We start from the raw sequence: 20016 nt of genomic DNA on the forward strand, positions 1-20016 counted from the left end.
GTGGTTTGCAACAAGGTATGTTCTCCCTCTCCCCTGGGGCTATGTGATCCTTAAAAGAAAAGAGATTTCTTATTCCTGAATTATATATATTTTTGGGTTTTGGGGGTTTTTTGCAGGACAATGAGGGTTAAGTGACTTGCCCAGGGTCACACAGCTAGTAAGTGTCAAGTGTATGAGGCTGGATTTGAACTCAGGTCCTCCTGAATCCAGGGCCAGTGCTTTATCCACTGTGCCACCTAGCTGCCCCTGAATTATATATATTTTTAAAGTAAAAAACATGGTAAGAAAATTTAGCATTTTAGCTAGCTATAATTACACATGAGAGAGAAAGCTATATTCTCTTTGTAAGTCTTATGTGTTTAAATGTAGCATTGTCTTAAAACAGGAGAGGCATGGTGACATTCTGGTTTGAGAGCTGGCCTGGAAATTAGGAAGATGTAGGTTCAAGTCTCCCCTGGGACAAAGACTAGCTGTGAGACCCTGGGCAAGTCCCTTCACCTGTCAGTACCCCCAGGCAGCTCTGCAAGACAATCAAGTTGTTGTAGTCATTAGACAAAGGTTCTCACCAAGAGCTCCCTATACCTGCCAATGAAATCACAGGTCCAGTCCCCCCAAAATAGTCTTAAATGCTATATCTCTGCTTCTCAAACACATTTGCAACATTTTCTGGGTTTTTAATATTAGTATTTATTTAGTGCTATTGTTGTAGTAAATTCTGATTAACCCTCTAGCTATCACATAGACTTTTTGGGACAGTAACATGACTTGGCCTTAAACCAGGCCAAGGGCCCAGGGAGAGTGAACTACCTCGAAGGGCAGAAGGGGAAGGGAGAATTATTAGAGCATGGAAGTAGTGAATCTGCATGTAGATGAGGAAGAACTTTTTCCCTTTGGGCTCCCAAAATGCCTGTGACCTGAACTCCACAAAGTTCATATCCAAGGGGAGGAGGAACTTCCCCTTTCCACCTGTAGTTAAAGTTGCTCTCTCCATCTACTACTATTGCTACTCTAGGTTTAGGAATAGTAGTAGACAAACTGTGGTATCTTCCATTATAATAAAACTTCATTCAATCCCTTCCCCGCTTCCAGCACATAAAGAACTGTGCTAAGTCATGAGAGAGCTACAAAAATTAGGTAAGTTAAAAACTTCTTTTTCTCTTGGAATTCACAGTATAGAAGGAAGCTGTGACACAGAAACTTACAACTCAAAACCAAAATCATATATTTAGATGATTTCACACCAGAGGCAGACACCAAGTGCTTTGTGAAATCTGATTGGTGGTTGAATAGGATTGATGCTAATTGGGGGGTTGGGAAAGATGTCATAGAAGAGTTGCAGTTGTTTTTTTTTTGGCGGGGCAATGGGGGTTAAGTGACTTGCCCAAGGTCACACAGCTAGTAAGTGTCAAGTGTCTGAGGCCAGATTTGAACTCAGAAACTCCTGAATCCAGGGCCGGTGCTTTATCCACTCTGCCACCTAGCCGCCCCTGAAGAGTTGCATTTTAAGCTGAGCCTGAGTTACCTAAAGTTATTCTTTAGTTTTATGTTAAAAAAGCTCTTTGCTTTTTCCTTTTCTCCCTTTTCTGTTTTTTGTTTTTCTTTTTATTCCTCCCTGTTAATCTGTTACTTTTTAGATGTAACAAATTAGCACTCAGCTGAAAACATTTATGCACTTCTGTCCTCAGGATTAATTACTAGACTGGTAGCTTTGATGAAACTATAGGATACCTGGGGAGACTGTAGGCAAGGTAAATATTGTGAGAAGGAGAAAAGATAACAGCTGCCCTTCTTATACTTGGGACTCAGGCATCAGACACAAGGCAAAAGTTTACTTCTTCGATTTGAAAATTGAGTTAGCTCCTGTGAGTTACTACCTAGGGAGCTGGGACTGATTTCTTTCTTGACAGTGATCTTCTTTTTATTCCTTAATTCTTAACACCCCTGATACTTATAACTTTGTCAGGCATCATCAGAATTCTGACTTGAGCTACCATAAAATTTCCATTTTCCTGCTAAGATGATAATTTTAAAGGAAGTATGATTCCAACAGGATTTTTATTGAAGAGGTGATAGGGATTCAGACATTATAGGCCAGTATGGGTTTTAGAAATTGGCAGAGGGGCAGCTAGGTAGCGCAGTGGATAGAGCACTGGCCCTAGAGTCAGGAGTACCTGAGTTCAAATCCGGCCTCAGACACTTGACACGTACTAGCTGTGTGACCCTGGGCAAGTCACTTAACCCCAATTGCCTCACTAAAAAAAACAACAAAAAACAACAAAAAAAGAAATTGGCAGAATGTTTTTGTAGTCTTCTTAGTTCATGTTAGATGATTAAGATACTGTAACTGGAAAAGAGCTTGTGAGCTTAGTCATTTTCTTTTCTATACCTCTAAGGCATTTTGCCTACAACTTTTAGAAAATCAGGAGTTATATCTAAAGGTATCTTAATATGAAAATTTTCTTTTAATGAATGTTAAGTTAAACAGAATATCAGTATATGTAATATAGCATGAAGAATGGAAAAAATATGTAGAACTAGAAGAGCAAATACCTTAAACCTGTTAATAAATAGATGGAGATGTTTAAACTAAGTTGAATCAGTAGCTTATAGATTTAAGACTTTGCTCAATATTCTTTGTTGTTAGTTTTCTAAAAGGTATACATAATATTTGTGAGTTTTAAAAATATAGACTCTTCATTGTATAATGTAGTAGATGGGGCTCTGGACTTGAGTCAGGAGATTTGAGTTCTAATTCCTTCCTCAGAAGACTGCTAGTTCTAGGATCTCAAAGCCTTAGTTTCCTCATCTGTTAGATGAGAATAATACTTGTGCTACCCGCTGAACTTTAACATGCTATATAAATTGTTGTGTTGTCAGAGCACTGAATTACAGTGTTCCTGATAATAACCATCCCAGCAAACATGACAGTAATTTTAATTTTAATATTAAGTCACTTTGTAATGAAATGCATTTTGATAGACTATAAATTTCTTGAAGACAAGGCAACATTTCCTTTCTGTATTTAACACCTCCCACAATTCATGACACCTAATAAGTGCCTCATAAATGCTTGTTTAAATCAAATTGACCTTTGTAGGTCAGTAGGTTCTATTTAAAAATATTTGTGAAAATTTAATGTGGATACTTGCCTGTGCATGGAAACACTATTCATGATATAAATTACATGTGTATTTATTTCACTTTATGATATTATTCAATGGATCATAAAATTTCAGAACTGAAAGGGAACATTGGCTTTTATCTAGTCTGACTTCCTTATTTTACACATCAGGAGACTGAAGCCTATAGAGGTAAAGTGATTATCTAGGGTTACAAAGCTACTACTTACAAAGACCTAGGACTAGAACTTCAATGCAGAGTACCCTTTCTGCTATACCATACTGCCTCTTGAAGGGCTGTGTGTACATGACAATTTTTATAGCTAATATTTTAATGTGCCAGGATAATTTCTTATTTAGAGAATTTTAATTGTATATGACTGCTTGTGAATGTTGTTGTAAAGTGAATAATTTATTTTCTGTTTCTAAGGTTTTTGCTTTAATCTTAGTAGCTCCACTCACAAATAGAAGCATTGGGTTAATTCTTCTGTTTAATTGCTAAGAAAAGTAATGCAGGAGGAAAAAAAGTCCTTGAGATTTTTGAAACTTTTAATCCAAATTCTTTTTCAAGTTAAAAGTCACTGCCTCATTGCTCAGGGTAATTTGGCCCCTGAATCCCTAAATTTCCTGTCACACATTGTACCAGGGTTAAATATTTTCAAGTTTTTTAAGGATAGGGTAGAGCTGAACAGGGTTTATGGCCTGCAGGAAGAACTGTTAGAAAGGTTTTGAGGGTATGGGTTGGAGGGTTGGTTGTGCCTCAGGCTTAGGAGAGTTAGTCTTTTCTCAGGAACCCTAATCTTTTTCTTCCATTGCGATTCATTGTGTTTTACTTGCTTACATCTAGTGTGCTCTAGCTGCTGATGAAGTAGTATTCAATCAGAAGGAACTGGAATTGAAGGAATTACAGCATCAAATGCAAACGATGACTCAGGAAAACAAAGAACATTTGCTGTCTTTGAAAGAGGCACAAAAAGTGAATAGATTACAGGTATGACTTCATCATGCCCATTTAGTAGCAATAGAACACATATGTAAATTTAATGCTTATATTAGAAGATGACTATAAGGATAACATAGAATGGTCTCAGGTCATTTCAACCTAATGTCTTTCATAACTATTTAGAAAAATACTCAGGATTTGAAGAATTCTAAACATCTAGCAGAGTTAAATGCAATATTGGCTAAAGTTGATTTGATTTTTCAAGGTTGGAACATTACAAAAATTTAAAAAATATTTCTTTAAAACGACTTAATCTACATTTTATACATGTCCAATGATGAGATGGGCTGTGGTGGCTTATCTTTGTGTATTTTGAATGCTTTTCTTCATCCTTTCTTCCCTGGGTTTTTTTTTTTTTTTTTGGTGAGGCAATTGGGGTTAAGTGACTTGCCCAGGGTCACACAGGTAGTAAGTGTTAAGTGTCTGAGGCTGGATTTGAACTCAGGTTCTTCTGACTCCAGGACTAGTGCTCTATCCACTGCGCCACCCAGCTGCCCCCTTTTCCCTGGGTTTTTAAGATACTGTGTTTTTTACTATTAGCGATAAAAATAACAATTCGTCCAGTCATTTTTTTCTTTTAAAATATTCTCATATTTCCTTCCTTCTTATATCTTATTTAACTCTCATTTTGAAAATTCCTTTGCTCCTGATTAAATAATTGTGTATTTGGGCTAACCTTTTGTGGAAATATTTTAAATTAACTGGCCTAATTTGGGGGGCTAATCTGACTAGAAGACTAATCTGGGCAATTTTGACTAATAGGCTATCTGACTGCTATTAATTTAATATGGGCCGTTTATAAAGTTCCACCACACTGCTCCACTTCCAAATTGATAAGCAAAATATTAAGAAGCCTCTTAACTAAATAATCAAAGCAGAGTTTATTTATGAGATACTATTTAAAATTATGAATACAGGGAAATAAAATGTACAACCTTACTGCGTTCCCATTCTGGTGCTTCCACCTGCTGCCCCTGGAACTTTTTTAATACAATAAGGGCCTTATCCTGTCAGCCTTGTCTCCAGTCCTCCTGTCAGTCCCCTTTCTCTTGCTGTCTAACTCCCAGGTCTATATATATCTTTCTTATCTCCACTCAAATCTCGGGGCTTTTTTTGCACCCCCACAGACCAAGCTAATCCACCAGTCAGAGCTGCAGCTGGGGCTGGGGACGATGCTTGAGCATCACGTGCCTCAGCACAGGCTACGCCAGAGCTTGGCCTGGACGAGCCTAGGATGTCTCTCGGATAGCTCCGCTCAGGGTGGAGGGAGCTAGTGCTCCCTCCCCCCAGATGTCTGACCTGGCATCTTGTACAGCCCATGGGGCTTTTTGGCTCAGCTGAAGCAGAGGGGGAGGGGCACCAGCATCTCTCACACAGAAGAGACCCTGAGGGCCTAAGGCTTTCTAATCTCAGCCTAAAGGTAGGGTCCCCAAATTAAAATAAATTTCCACACTTTCATGTAGGTGGTATTGGTAAAATATTTCTGGGCTAAAGAACTCCTACCTCCTTCCTTTCCTGGTCTATGATTTTTGATGCCTGAAAATCCTTTAATAAGATATAAAAATCCTTTCATTTACAAGTAGAGATATGATTTAAAGTGCACATACCCTTAGAAGAGATAGATTTGGTATTAATTTAAAATATAAATGGCTGATATTGGATCCTTTTGTGAAAATTAGTTTTAAGAAGGAAAAGGAGAGAAAGACAAAGTACAAGAAGGGGAGGAGGATAGGGAGCAACTAGAAGAGGGTGGCTTGGATGGATTTCAGAAAGGGCAAGTGGGGGAATCAACTTCATCTATCACTACTAGGTCTTTGTATTATGCTTAGTGTGAATAGATAGTGAATTTATCTTTTGTAATGGTAACTGATTTACATTGATCTAATAGAATTCAGATTAAAAATATTTATTAAACAAATATTTATTAAGTATTTACTATATGCTAAGCAGCTTGCCAGCTGCTATGGAAATAAAAATTTTAGATAAGACATGGTTTGCTTTCTTCAAGGAATTTATAGTCAAGTGGTAGAATAAAATAGCCAGATACTATGTAATATTACATGTTATTAAAATAGATATCATATAGCATTGTATTATTAAAAGAGATATTCTTTTTCTAATTCTTTCTTCTCTTCCTTTCCATATCTCAAAACCCCTTGATTGACACCCCAGAGACCCCCTTCTTTCCTCTTTTATTTCTGTTTCTGAGAAATAGATGCCTCTTTTCCTTGGTAAAGGCACCCCTTTTCCTTGGACCCTCTATCCCAGGGATTCTTAGCTTGTATTTATTATGTCATCAAACCCCTTTGGCCACATGGTGAAACTTGTAGACCCTTTTTTGGAATGTGTAATTTAAATTTCTAAATGTAGGTTCTAATCTGTCCCCCCAGTTTTGGGGGAAACTGACTAAAATCAATGATAAATGAGTTTAGGTTTTTAAGGGTTTATTGAAAGATAGTAAAAGAAAGACACAGATTGAGAACAGAATTCCTACAACCTGGCAATCCTATCTTTCCTCAACTCCTCTGTGAAGTCCTCTGCTGCCACCGTGATGTCAGGAACCAAAAGAGAGCGAGCTTCCTGCGCAGGCTCAGCTTCCCCCTTCCTGTCCCCTTCCAGCAATGGGAGGTTCTTCAAGCTGATTGGTTGACTGGGCCGGAAGGTGTTCAAAGTTCAAAATTGTTTGCTTCTGAGAATCATGCTTTCTTAAGTACTCTCAATACCAGCCAGATGTGCTTAGAATCTAGTTAACTAGAAGTCAGCCATTAATCCAGTCAACAGTCAAGTCCAATTAAATTAGTTTAAATCAATCTCCAGGTGGGCCCCTGCTATCTGCTAAATCCATTATCTTAACACATTATTCTCCACTTTGTTTCTTCTAGGAACAGGGTGTTCCTTGATGAAACACACCCTATGCTAACAAACAATATGTAAATAACAATATAGAAAAGGGAGAGAGAAAAGTTTTGTCCAGAGGGGTGGTCCCTCATGGACCAATGCTTCAACATTGGTCTTGCAGAGGGAGGGCCTCTGCAAGTATATAATAACAGAAGGAGAAAACAAAATCAACAAAACAAAACTATTCATCTAAAGTCTCTGAGTTCTCTTGTCTTCTTGCAGTGGTAAGATGTCATCAGGACAAAACTGGACTCTGGTCTGGTCTCTGTTCTGGAAAGCTGGACTTTCTTCTTTAGCTGTTTGAGCTGCTGGATTTTTTTTACTTATCCTTAGCATAGCATTGTCAACGATCAAATTAATACATTCCATTACATCCCCCTCCTTTATATAATACAGGGTTGAGGTAGTTATGCAATCTATAACACTTCTTACCACCATGTGTCTGGATCAAAGCCAAATTTAGTAATGTGTTCATGACACCTGAAAATCTTATGGAAAGGTTATCGTACCACATCTCATGGTTTCAAGACAGCCAGTGATTGTGCTAGGCCATAGATGAATGGGTTCTGACCATGCCATTAGACTGAGTGAGAGAAAAAAGAAAACAAGTTCAGTTAAACTATTCAGTTTAAATCAATCTCCAGGCGGGCCCCTGAGTATCTGCTAAATCCATTATCTTTTTTTTTTTTTAATTAAAAAAATTTTTTTTTTGTGGGACAGTGGGGGTTAAGTGACTTGTCCAGGGTCACACAGCTAGTAAGTGTCAAGTGTCTGAGGCCAGATTTGAACTCAGGTACTCCTGAATCCAGGGCCAGTGCTTTATCCACTGCACCACCTAGCCGCCCCTAAATCCATTTTCTTAACACAAAAATAATGTTATTAAATGCACAAAATTAATTGGATTTTAAAGGAAACCAATTATATTGAAATAAGTATTAAAAAAAACAAAACAAGAAAACAAGATCATGTACTTGAGATAAAGAGCCCTGATCTTGTCTCTTAAAGAATTTGCCCTATTGATTGAAGGAACCACTCTTCTTTCATTTCTGTCTTTCCTTGCCCTTTATAGGACCCTCCTCCAACCTACAAATTCAAGTCTACTCTATCTATATAAAACCTTTATTTGACTCTGACATCTTCTCATGATATTGTCTTACATCTCCTCCTTTTCACTGTTAAACTCTTAGAAATATCTCTGTTAGCTCTGCCTTGGCTTCCTTACTCATTTACTTTTCTCTACCTTATATGGTCTAGCTTCTTACTCCATAGTAGGCTTCCACCAGTCGTGGACAACCATGGATCAGCGCCTTGAAGAGCCACAGGCTACAGTGTGGCTGTGTAGTATGATACGGGAGCCTCAGCTCCTGGCACAAGGAGGACATCAGAAAACTGCGCCCTCTGTTGCCCGTCGGTTCCTGCGTCTCATTCATTTTTCTTCCTCCTGAGCTTGAAGGCCCATCTCAGCTGTGCGCAAGCTGCTCCATATTCTACTCACTCCATATTCCACTACTTACCAGTGATCTCTTCAATGCAAGATTCAATAATATTTTTTTAGGCTTCTTCCTCCTTGACCTTTAGAATTGAAGTAGCTCTACCCCACCCAAAAAAAAACCACCTAAAAGCCAAATACCCCCACCAAAAAACCCCCAAATAATACCCCCCCCAAAAAAAACACAAGATGGGCAGATTTAGAGAATCCACCCCAAATGTTCACATAGACTATTTGTGCCTGACCTGTGGTAGAGAATTCCAAGCTCATATTGGTCTGATCAGCAATAGTGGAATACACTATAACTTGACTAGTGATGTCATTTTTATCCTCTTGGAGAACTAAGGACAACCAACCAACAGGTTTTTCTTATTGTTGACTACTCCTTCCTCCTTGACATTATCTTTTCCCATTACTACTATGATATTGCTCTTTCCTGGTTCTCCTACCTGTTTGACCATTCCTTTGCCAGATTATCATCTATCTCATACCCCCTTACCTTGAATATTCCTCAGGTGTCCCTTGGGACTTCTCTGTAGCAAGGGTTTAAATTTTTTTTTTTAAATCATGGACTCCCTAGACAGTTTGAAGCTATGGAACCTTTTCAAAGAATAATGTTTTAAAATAATTGAAGGAAATGCTAAATTTCAATTTCAGATTAGTAATTTCAATCTAAGTTAATGGACACTTGAAATCTATGAATTGACCCCTAGTTTGTAGATTCCAGATTAATAAACCCTGTTCTACAGTCTCTCTTTTGGAGATCTCATCAGTTTCCAAGGGATCAAGAATCATTTTTCTACATATGACTCCCCAATTTTTTTTTATCCAGCCCTAATCCCACATTCTTAGGTGCCTACTTGATATCTCTTCCTAGATGTTTCATAGCTATTTCATAGTCAGTATCTCTAAAACAAAATTATCTTCTTTTCTAAACCTGTTCCTCTTCTGAATTTCCCTTTTTTGCTTGAGGTTCACTATCTTCCCAGTGTTGCCCTCCTGGTGTTGCCCTTGATTCATCTTGCCCCCTTACCATCTCATATCTAGTTACCAATTTTTATGTGTATATCATGTCTAACTCACCTACTTACCACCCTTGTTAATGCCCTTGTTTCCTTTTCCTTGGACTTACTGTATTAACCTCCATTCGATCTCTCTACTTCCAGGCTTTCTCTTCTTTAATCCAACTTCCACTACTGCCTAAATAAGCTTCCTAAGACACAGGTTTAACCATGCCATTCCCTTCCTCAAAAATCTTCAGTGGCTCCCATTGCCTATAGGATAAAATAAAAAAAATTTTCCCTAGTCCTTTACAATGTAGCTCCGGGCTACACTGTGTTTAGCCTAATTGGACCTCTAGTACCTGACTCCCAAACTCTCAACACTATTTCTTTTCTCTAAGAATCCTTGTTTTCCATCAAGACTCAACTCAGGTACCACCTCATTCCTGATTCTTCTCTGTGGTTAGTGCTTTCTCCATTTTCCCTGTACTATACATACTTGTGTATATGTTTTTAAGCCTCCCTTCCTAGCTCCCCCCAACCCACCCCCCTGCAGTGGAATGTAAACTCCTTCTTTTTTTGTCTTTGTATCCACAGGACCTGGTGCAATTACTTGCACATAATAGGACATTATAAATGTTTGTTGAATTGAATTATAGTTAAATTCATTATAAATCAATAGCACAGGGGCAGCTAGGTGGTGTAGTGGATAGAGTACTGGCCCTAGATTCAGGAGGACCTGAGTTCAAATCCAGCCTCAGACACTTGACACTTACTAGCTGTGTGACCCTGGGCAAGTCACTTAACCCCCATTGCCTCACTAAAAACAACAACAACAACCAACAGCAACAATAAATCAATAGCACACATTTTCAAGTCAACAAGTATTTATTAAGCATAAACTGTCAGGCACTGAGAAGACTAACAAGTTAAGAGGTTGTCTTAGGCCTTAAATTTTAGTAAATCCAAAGGACACTAAAGAAAATGGAATCTGTACAGTAGGATCTAGCCTTCTTGTAACACAATACTTTTTATCTCCAACCTGTAAACCTTTGGTTGTTCATGTCCTGAGATTGTCTCCTCTTCTGACAATGTGTGAAGGATTCTTCTGATCTGGTCTGATGCTGGTACCTTGTGTGTCTTCTTGCTTCCTCTTGCCTGTTAGTTCTAGAGGTTAGTTAGTTAGAACCTGTTAGTTCCCAACTCTGTGCTTCCATTTCTGACCTCCAATTTTGCTTTACCCTTCATGTTTGTCATTCTTGGGGGGTTATTCTTGTTAAGTCCTTTGGAAATTGTCTTGGATTATTGTATTGATTAGAGTAGCTAAGTCTTTTTTTTTCTAAATCTATCACAGTTGATCATCACACAATATTGCTGTTCCTGTGTATATTGTTCTCCTGGTTCTGCTCACTTCACTTTGCATCAGTTCATATATGTCTTCTCAGGTTTTTCTGAAAGCATCCTGCTTGTCATTTCTTACAGAACAAAAAATAGCATTCCATCACAGTCATATACCACAACTTGTTCAGCCATCCCCTAAATCATGGCATCTTCTCTATTTCCAATTCTTCGCCACTGCAAAAAAGAGTTGTTATAAATATTTTTGTACTTATTGAGTCCTTTTCCCTTTGATCTCTTTGGGATACAGTCCTAGTAGTGGTATTGCTGGGTTGAAGGCATGCATAGTTTTATAGCCCTTTGGGGATAGTTCCAAATTTGTTCTCCAGAATAGTTGGATAAGTTTACAACTTCGCCAACAGTGCATTAATGTCCCTATTCTTCCACATCCCCTCCAGCATTTGCCATTTTCCTTTTCTGTCATGTTAACCAATACTGATAGGTGTGAAGTGGTACCTCAGAGCTGCTTTAATTTGCATTTCTGTAATCAATAATGATTCAGAACATTTTTTCATATGACTATTAATAGCTTTGATTATTTCTTCTGAAAGCTGCCTTTTCATATCCTTTGACCATTTATCAACTGGGGTATGGCTCTTAATTTTTATAAATTTAGCTCAGTTCTCTGTTTATTTGAAAAATTGAGGCCTTTATCAAAGAAACTTGCTGTAAGTTTTTTTCCTGTTTTCCTTCTAACTTTGGCGGCATTAGTTTTGTTTGTGCAAAAGCTTTTTAATTACATTTAATCAAAATTATCAATCTCTATCTCTTGTTTGGTCATAAGTTCTTCTCTTATCTATATATCCAACAGTTAAATTTTTCTGTGGTCCCCTATTTTATTTATGATATCATCTTTATGTCTAAATAATTTATCCATTTTACCCTTATTTTTGTATACAGTGTGAGATGTTAGTATATATCAAACTGCTTTCCAGCTTTCTCAGCAATTTTTGTTGAAATGGTGAATTTTTACCCCCCAAAGCTTGGATCTTTGGGTTTGTCAAACACTAGATTACTATGGTTATTTACTACTGTATATTGTACACCTAATCTATTCCACTGATCCACCACTCTACTTCTTACCCAGTACCAAATTGTTTTGATGATTACCATTTTGTAATATAGTTTGAACAAATTCTAATGTTTTCTTAATGACTCATTGATATCATTATGAACATTTTATTGTTGAAAGGAATTACTGTGTTGGTGGGAGATTTAACTAAATGTCCTCCAAGATGATTTCTGACTCTTAGGATTCTACAAAACATCACTTGATGTTGAGAAGTGGATGGTGTGACTCATATAAGACTCATTGGCATGTCATTGATGTGACATGAGGGCTACAATACACCTTCAGTATGATGTATAAGATGTCCTTAGAACCTACTGAAGTTAAAGGACTCTCCTTACACACAGTGTAGCTATTTCTAATACCTGCAGTTTTAAGGAGGATCTTCCAAGTGTTGAGTTAGTGGATGGTGCTTGTTCTTCCTAAGCCCTGGATTGCAAAACCGTTCTATCATCTAGCTCTTGAAGGCCTAGGGCTCTTGTCCATTGACACAGTGTTTATTGTGACAAGAGTCTCTGTTGCTCCTTCTAATCTCTGATGCTGTTTTTTTTTTTAAGTGAGGCAATTGGGGTTAAGTGACTTGCCCAGGGTCACACAGTTAGTAAGTGTGTTAAGTGTCTGAGGCTGGATTTGAACTCAGGTACTCCTGACTCCAAGGCCAGTGCTCTGTCCACTGCACCATCTAGCTGCCCCCTGATGCTGTTGTTTTTGCTCTAAATTGTTCTTTAATCTTCTGGCTTTTCTCATATTTCAGTCTTTTATTATTCACTTTCCCACACTTTTTGGATGTGAGGTAAAAAGGCTAATATTTTATAGACATTGGCAGACCATTAAAGCCCTCCTTTCAGTGTGGTTGAAATACTGGCCAATCCTGATGCATTAGCTGTAATCTTTCTATTTATATTTGTGGTTACTTTTCAGAGGTTCTTTTCTTTCTTTTTTTTTTTAACAGACTTTTTTTTGCTCACCTCCATTCATTGTTTCCTTCCCTGGAGGATGCCAGAAGGCTGAGTTGCAGATACATAAGAATTTAACTAAAATTAGGCTCTTTCATTAATGTAAAACTGATATTTAACTACTATGTTCATCTATAAGTATGTGATTATTGACATGTAAATTTTTTTTTCTTTTCCTCACCAAGAATGATAAAATAGTGGAACAGCAACTTCTTGTTAATCAACTCAATGAAGAACTCATGAAGCTTAACATGTCCATAGCCTCTGTATCCAAGGGAACTTGTGGAGATGGACCAGATACCAAGATAACAGAAAAGAGGCCATACACTGTACCGCTTGATAACAGTTTTGGACACTATATTTATGTTCCAACATGGCCAGATGCCCGAAAGGTAAAGTCTAAATATTTCTTATACTTTACCATTGATTTTTGTGCATATATACTATGCATTAATACACATACACATATCATTTTACATATGAATCTTACACATACAAAATACACAGATTCATTCGTATGTGTATGTATACATATTTGTATTATATGGCATACATGGATAGTATCCCTAATGTGCAAAAAATGCTAAGGGATTGAGTATATTTTTGAACAAGAAATGGGGCTAAAGATAGTAAGGATAACAAATAGCCCATGTACTGTCCTGGTACCCATAAAATGTAAAAGGAAAAACAAAATCCTGGAGTGAGACCTCTAATAGCATATTGACCTCTATCAAGGGTCTGTGATAGAACATAGATAACAATTGCACAAGGTGAGGAAGTGTGGATGGGTTTTGTTCTGCACCATGGAAGGAATGCCTACGTTGATGAATTTATAGATATGCTAAATTTTATATAGTCATACATAATAGTGGTATTGATCCTAGATATGTCAAACCATAAGTGTCTATCTTATGGAATGTTTCCCGGTTGTTGCTTGTACACATGCTAGAATTTTATTCCATATGATAAACTTTCAAATTAGATTAATGCCTCTAAAACACTCTATAAACCTTAAAAGGCTATATAAATGTCAGCTATCATTAATGAGACATGAAAAGCTTGAGAGACAGAGTTTCTAGGTAATTAATAAACAATTTATTAATTAGGCTTGCTGATAATCAATAAATTGACCGTCAGTAGTTCACTAACTAAAGACAAAACCGGGCAGCTAGATGGCACAGTAGATAGAGCACCGGCCCTGGACTAAGGAGTACCTGAGTTCAAATCCGGCCTCAGACACTTAACACTTACTAGCTCTGTGACCCTGGGCAAGTCACTTAACCCCAACTGCCTCGCTAAAAAAAAAAAAAAAATTAAAAAAAAAAAAAGACAAAACCATGGAGATCCCTAAATGCTTAAATACCTTTAGAAAAGGAAGTACCTGTGACAGGTGAATATCAACGCCGAATGATGAACAATTAATGAGGGGGTAGACATATTAATGAGGAGGTGGGCTAAAAGTCTTTATTTCCTCTTGCTGAGAACGCAACTTAATCATTCAACTCAGCCATCTCCAAGTAATCTGGACAAAGGAATCCGTCTCTACCCAGACCACTCTGGTTGGTTCTCTCCTTCATAAGCTGGGTTCCCCTAGACTCTAAATGGAGGCATGTCATGGGCCTATTTCCTAAGGGCAAGAATTCACCTGGATTAGATTTTGTTTGTAGGGTCTTCTAGTTGGATTGGGTCCCACCCAAGATCACAGAGCATGTACCATGAGGATTTGGGCAATCTCATCTGTCAACAATGTCCTTCAGAGATTGACTGACTGATATGCAGGGACTAGTCTCTTAATAAGGAAATAAAAAGGAAAAACCTCAATCCTAATTTAATAATTGGTTACTAATATAATAGAAAAAATCACTTTTCTCATTAATAAATCACTTTAAAATTGAGATATATTTTTATATTGTAGAAATGTTTGGAGGAAAATAGAAATGGAAATAAATATCTAAAGGAACTGTTTAATACCCTTGAGGTGTCATGGAAAAAAATTTTCCTCTGCTATTCCATCTTCAGATCACTTCAGGCCCTGTGCTTGCATATTTTTTCGACCTTTTTAACCCATTAGATAGAGATGAAATTGCCATATACTTACTCGGAATTTTTTAATCCTACATGGATTAGAAGTGGAAAGAGCAATAGTTTCAAGAGCCAGGGGTCCTGACATAAAATCTCATTCTGACACTTAACAAGTCACTTAACCTCTATGCCTCAGTTTATTCATCTATAAAATGAAGGAGTTGGACTAGATGGCCTCTTAAGATCCCTTCCAGTTCCAAATCTACTGTCCTATGATCCTATTAGCTTTCCAAAATAATACTCGTATAGCATTAATTCATGCTGTAAGGGGCTAAAATTCTAGCTAGTCTGTCTAAAATCTCTAATGAGTGGTCGCCAATAAATTATAAGCTTTAGCAAGAGTTAGACTTTTAAGCATTTATTAAGGAGAATAAGAATTTGGTAAAGAGAAAGAGAAAGGCCTAGATTCATCTATCTATCAAAGGGAGAGCGCATTTCTAGCTCCCTTCTCCACCTGAGTCCTGAGGAAAGATAGTGAGAGAGCCAGCCTCACCCTTCTTCCTCCCACCAGCAAACATCACTTCCTGACACCAAAGAAAAGCTGCATGGCCTTGCCCTCAGAGGCCTTCTCCTCTTGGTGGAGCTTTCCTACAGTAAGTCTCCAGCAGGTGGTGGCATTCTAGTCGTTACAATGCCCAATTGATAGTCAAAGCCATACATTATCAATATTGAGCTTTCATTTGTCATTTTTCTTTTATTAACTATAATGAAAATGTACTTGTTCACATATAAATGCAAATAACTTTTAAGTAGTTATTATCCTTCACAATATTATTAACATATATCAGTTTGAATTGGCTAATTGTTCTTCCCTGATAGACATTCCTTATGTGTTCCCTTTAACTTTGAATCAAATGATGTTTAATTTATTCATGTTGAAGAAAACAGGGAAGTTGATAGATTAACAGGAATGCTTCCCCCTAATTAAACCTACCTAGAAAACAGTTGTAACAACAGAAATAGAGATTAACAATACAAATAACAGTAAGATCAATTTTTTAAATGAGTAAATTAATTAAACAATAATTCCATTGAAGAAGGGATTCATTTTACAAAAAAAAGGAAAGAGCAAACTGGTAGGAACTTAGACAAGATACCTATAATGCAGGAAACTACAACACCTCCTAATTATTATTAAGCAAGTGTAAGTGAGCTTATATTAACTATTTGTTGTTGGGGGTGGTGGGTGAATCATTTAAAAGGTCCACACAAGCCCTCCTATGTATTCACTTGATCGAGTGGTAGCTGGATTTCGAACCCGAAGTCAGATGCTATTGGGTCACATAGAAGAACAAGATGAAGTCCTTCATTGTGAGTTTTCTGATAACAGTGATGAAGAAGATACAGAAAATCAAGAGAAACCTGGATATCGGTATAGTAAAAATATGGATTTAATAGTAGAGTACTATTACATTTTAAATACATGTAAATAACATCTTTCTTCGTAAATGTAATAGGTTTTTTGGTGGTTGTTATTCAAAAGAGTGATAAGTACTAACACAGGGGGTCCCAGAAAAGTCTTCATGCAGTTTTAAACTGTTGAAGCTAGTTCAGCACGAAGACTTTTCTGGGACACCCTGTATATCATGCAGGTGGTGTGCATTAGTATAAAAATGAACTCAAGCCATCACTTTTCATGAGAATCTAAAAGAGGAAAATCTCCTGAGGATCATATATGTAAATTGGATAGAATTTCACTTTCCTTTTTTAAAACCAAGTTTACATAACCCTCAGATCATTTTGTGGATGGTTTCTAAAACTTAATTCCTTTCCAGATGGCTTGTTATCCTTCACAAACTCAGCAAAGCAATGCCAAAGTGCTGATAACAAAGGGACAATACCTTATTGTTCTATGATGAAGTAACTTTGTTGAAAAGTCACTCCCAATAGTGCTTTAACTTTTCAGCATGATGGAGGAAAGATTTTTCAGTTTATCAAAAATTGTGGGTAACCTATAGTGACTGCACATCATCCCTAAAATCCAGTTGCCTCTTAGCTGCATACTTTTCACATACATGTTTAGAAATATCCATAATATGTAATAGCAAAGACTTAATTTCAATGAAAGTAGCATTCTAAGTGTGGTGTAACTCTCCTACCTTTTACCAGTTACACTGAATGACAATAACAGAGATTCTGAGTATTATTACACTGTATAAATTTGAAATTTCTGATTTGAATTTAATTATCAATTTTCATATTGTTCTATCATAGACCTGGTCATTAATATTACTTTGATTTTTGTATCTTAATCCTAAAAGGAGCAGTTTTGTTTAGCCTGATTGATTACTTTGATCTCTTTGTTGTCAAAGGCCCTTTATCATTATTGTTTACAGTTGTAACTAATTCAGGTACATGCATTCTCTTAATTTTCTTTTTCTTTTTTTTAACTTACCATTTATTTATTTATTTATTGTTTTATTGTTTATTTGTTTGTTTGTTTGTTTGTTTGTTTGTTTATTTATTAATTTTTGGTGAGGCAATTGAGGTTAAGTGACTTGCCCAGGGTCACACAGCTAGTAAGTGTCAAGTGTCTGAAGCCGGATTTGAACTCAGGTACTCCTGAATCCAGGGCCAGCACTCTATCCACTGCACCACCTAACTGCCCCCATTCTCTTCATTTTCATATGAAAAGCTGGTGGTTTTTTTCCTCCCTTCATTTTCTTGGTACTGGTACTATTTCCTTCTCACAGGAGGTCATGTTGCTGTATAATTGTTTTGTTTTAAGGGGATCAGATCCATATGATTAGAATTGTAAACTTCCCAACTTTCCTGTTGCTCACAGTGCAGAAAGATTGAATAACAAATAATTGGTGTTCATTAGCTATGTGGGGTTTTTTGGGGGGGGAGAGAACAGGGGTGGTGCTGTTAATTGGACTGGAACTTCAAATTAAAGCAAAGATGATTTTATCTTATCAGGATTAGTACTGTTCCTTTTTTGTCTTTGTATCCCCAGAACCTAGCACTGTATCTGGCACATAGTAGGTATTTTACAAATGCTTGTTTATTGTTGGTTGGTTGATTAATGAACCTGAGAGAGGTGGGGAACTGTATTTTTGGAAGAGGTGATGAGGCATATAGAAGACCATGTTACTAATGCCATTAGGGTAGTAGAACTGGTGAATCTTATCAGAATTTAACCCTGGAGTAGTAACCCTTTTTATTGGAGGAATAATAATACCAGGCTAAATCTCCTATTTAAGCTAATGCCTCCTGATAAGGGAGATAATTTTGGAGGCAGACCAGTATTAATTAACAAGGTTAAAGTTATCTTTGTTCTTCAACTAATTTTAGAGCACCTAGAAATCTTAGGTGGATTCGAAAGCCAACCTCGATTTGTTCTCTTCTGGACATGAGTGATGTTCCGAATCAAAAACAACAGTCAAGTTTGCAGAGTGAAGGCCCACAACCTACAGAAAGTTTATCAGGTAATGATGGCATTTACAACTGTTAGGCTTTTTAAAATCTTTAATCTCTATGAAGCTGTGCTATAAGGGATCTTATAAGATTGTTAAAAAAGGGGAATTAAAAGGCTTGGGTTTCTGCTTAGCATAACCTTCTTCTTTATGCTATCAACTCCGCTTCTCTGTGATCCCTCTTTTACATGGATCAAAACATTTTTTCACTGGGATAATTTACATCTAGGCAGAGGCCAAAATCCCATCAGGTCATATCTACCAAAGGAAGAGTTTCTGTAAACAATTTATTCTTGGCTCTTCTATGGTTGTGATCTCTTAACAGAAAATGTGTTTCTAAAGCATTTCACTGCAGCTGTTCCACTATAACATACCTGCATCTGTCTTGATATTTTTACACTATTTCACAAGTTCCTTTGTGGGCAGGAATTAGTACCATGTTTATCTTTGTAAAACCCCTAAATGCAATGTACTTAGTAGCTGGCTAATTAATGGTTGTTGAATAAACACTACATCACTGCCTTTTAGAATACCCTTATAATTTCACACCATTGATATAATTGACCTCGATCAGAAAGAAACTTGATCTTCATTAGGCTTATGCACTTACATCTCTGTATATTTAACCTGATTTAGTACTTTTCTTTCAAGGTAATCTTTTTAATATTGATTCAATGCCCATATTGAGCTAGGTGATGTAGTAAGTCCATTGTAAATTATTTTTTGATCACCTGTTATGAGTTTGTTACAATGTCTATGTATGATATCAAAAAGACATTGATATTAATTTGCTTGGAGCATGCAATTTTTAATACAGTTCAACAATTTAACTCAAGAAAAATTTATTAAACACATCACAAAGTATAAGGTACTGTGCTGAGGAAAGAAGAAAAACAACTTAATCCTTGCCCTGTAGAATCTTACAGTCTGATAAAGAGGATATGATATGCACACAAATAAACATTATACAAGATAGACCGTGACAAGGGCAATGGAGAGATCCCAGAAAAGTAATGAAAAAAAAAAAAGAATTAAAGGAGGAAGAAATCACTTTCAGCTGTAGTTGGGGGGGGGGGGTGGGAGGAGTGAGTGAATCTGAGAAGCTTTTATAGAGTAGGTGATATCAGAGTTGTGCCTCAAAGGAGAGAAGAATTTCAACAGGTGGAGATAAGAAATGAAGGCCTTTTGGATATGGGGAAAAACTTGAATACAGTCATGGAAGCAGAAAACAGAATAAAATTGGAGGACAGCTGGTAATGCAGTTTAGTTTGAACATAGCGTGTGGGAAAGGGAATAGGGAGAACTAAAGCTAGAAGGCCAGGTGTGATATAGCTTGTGAAGAGGAGTTTGTATTTTGTCCTCTAGGCCAAGGTGTCAAATTCAGTGTCCTGCAAAACTCCTAAAGGCAGCTCCTAAAGACCAGATAAAATGTCACTGGGGAGTGTTTAACAAAATAATTAAAGATACAACATAGTTAATGTTAATTTGAAGTTTTTTAAGTCAATATGTATCCTTTGGGATCCAATTCTGTTTGAGTTTGATACCACTGCTTTAGGCAGTGAAGTTTTTGTGTGGGTGACATGGT

At 37.0% G+C, this 20016-nt stretch overlaps 1 protein-coding gene across 1 annotated transcript in view; it reads left to right on the forward strand.

Annotated features, from left to right (window-relative positions):
* KIF27 (kinesin family member 27) overlaps positions 1-20016 on the forward strand; it is a 108837-nt gene that overhangs the window by 37251 nt on the left and 51570 nt on the right. Inside the window, 4 exon segments of the mRNA XM_043983829.1 lie at positions 3967-4110; positions 13119-13325; positions 16218-16387; positions 18310-18443. Coding sequence (XP_043839764.1) covers positions 3967-4110; positions 13119-13325; positions 16218-16387; positions 18310-18443 — 655 coding nt within the window.

The sequence above is a fragment of the Dromiciops gliroides genome, chromosome 1, assembly GCF_019393635.1.
Source record: "Dromiciops gliroides isolate mDroGli1 chromosome 1, mDroGli1.pri, whole genome shotgun sequence".
Classification (NCBI taxonomy): Eukaryota; Metazoa; Chordata; class Mammalia; order Microbiotheria; family Microbiotheriidae; genus Dromiciops; species Dromiciops gliroides.